This window comes from Buceros rhinoceros, unplaced genomic scaffold (assembly GCF_000710305.1).
Source record: "Buceros rhinoceros silvestris isolate BGI_N320 unplaced genomic scaffold, ASM71030v1 scaffold26248, whole genome shotgun sequence".
In the NCBI taxonomy this organism is placed as follows: Eukaryota; Metazoa; Chordata; class Aves; order Bucerotiformes; family Bucerotidae; genus Buceros; species Buceros rhinoceros.
In genome coordinates, this window is record NW_010427843.1 from 8,679 (window position 1) to 10,097 (window position 1,419).

At 59.9% G+C, this 1,419-nt stretch overlaps 1 protein-coding gene across 1 annotated transcript in view; it reads left to right on the top strand.

Moving 5' to 3' along the window:
• Nucleotides 1-1,419, top strand: part of SLC6A17 (solute carrier family 6 (neutral amino acid transporter), member 17) — a 9,941-nt gene that overhangs the window by 1,221 nt on the left and 7,301 nt on the right. The window contains exons 3-4 of the mRNA XM_010142075.1: nucleotides 828-985; nucleotides 1,269-1,383. Of these exons, the coding sequence (XP_010140377.1) occupies nucleotides 828-985; nucleotides 1,269-1,383 (273 nt within the window). The remainder of the gene's footprint in view (nucleotides 1-827; nucleotides 986-1,268; nucleotides 1,384-1,419) is intronic.

A 1,419-nucleotide genomic window follows, 5' to 3' on the forward strand; every position in this document is an offset into this window, starting at 1 on the left:
AGTCGTTCTCCCAAGAGAAGACCTGTGCAGTCAGCACTTCCCACCCCCAGCCCGGCTGGGATGGAGCGCGCTGTGGCCAGCTCCTGCCTCCCAGCATCTCCCCAGTGGCTGACACACACCAGTGCCCTAATTTGGGTCCAGGCTCAGCTTGGTTTCGGTGCAGGGAGGGTTGTACATGTGGCCTGGAGGAGGTCAGATGCAGAACCTGGGGTAGATTCAGGGCTGGAGTAGATCCCTATGGCCCCACTGGTGGCACCATGGAGCTCTCCGTGTCTGGCCTCTGACTTCCAAGCGGGTTTTTCCCCATTAAATTAGACTGAGGTGTCACTGTCCCCTACAGCCCCCAGAAATTCCCCCCTGCGAGCTGTGGAAGTCTCGTCTCTGTGAAACTTGAACCACGGGCTTGCTCGTGGTCCGTCCTTCTTGGAGAAGGGGGCTCTTGGCATCCTCCAGTCCAGAGAGAGGTCCCCAAGGCGTAGGGCAATGGAGACCCTTCTCCCCCTCGCACCAGGACCGTGTGTGTCCCCCCGTGGGTTGGCTTAGGGAGGTGTCTCTGTCCCCTGGATAGCTGTAACGTGTCTTTAGGTGCGTTGGGTTGTCCCACGTGTACCCGCGCTGGCGGGGGATGTTGCATCCTTTCCTTCCCCGCACGGGTGCGTGCTCCTCTTCTCTGCTGCCTGAGCATTGATCTGCATTCCCAGATCCGTCACAAATGAACCGATGGACCAGGCAGAGCCTGCCCTGTCTGTCCATCCCTGTCTGTCTGTCCTTGGCTGCATGAGAGCAGGAAGAAGCAGCTCCATGGTGAGTTCTCTCTCCCCTGCCAGGTGCCTACCTGGTCCCGTACCTGGTTCTGCTTGTCATCATCGGGCTCCCCCTCTTCTTCCTGGAGCTGGCGGTGGGGCAGCGGATCCGCCGGGGCAGCATCGGCGTCTGGAATTACATCTGTCCTCGCCTGGGGGGCATCGGCTATGCCAGCTGCCTCGTGAGTGCACCCAGGGGTCCCTTCAGACCCCCACCTCGGGGTGCCCAAGCTGCAAAGTGGGGAGGGTGGCCTGGAAACAAACCTTGAGGGGCCTGCACAGAGGTTTGAGAGGCCATCAGGAGCTTTTCCAGCTCCACTTGCAGGTCTGGGGCTGGGTGGGAATCAGCCCATCCCCTGAACCCAGCAGCCCGGCTCCCCCCGGGTCTCTGCCCAGCAGGAGGTATGTGGGGGACAGTGTCACTGCCCTGTGATTTTGATACCGTGTCCTCCTTCCTGCCACTAGGTCTGTTTTTTCGTTGGTCTCTATTACAATGTCATCATTGGCTGGAGCATCTTTTACTTCTTCAAGTCCTTCCAGTATCCTCTTCCCTGGAGTGAGTGCCCCATCGTAAGAAACGGCTCGGTGGCCGGGAAAGGACGGCTGCTGGCCTGGG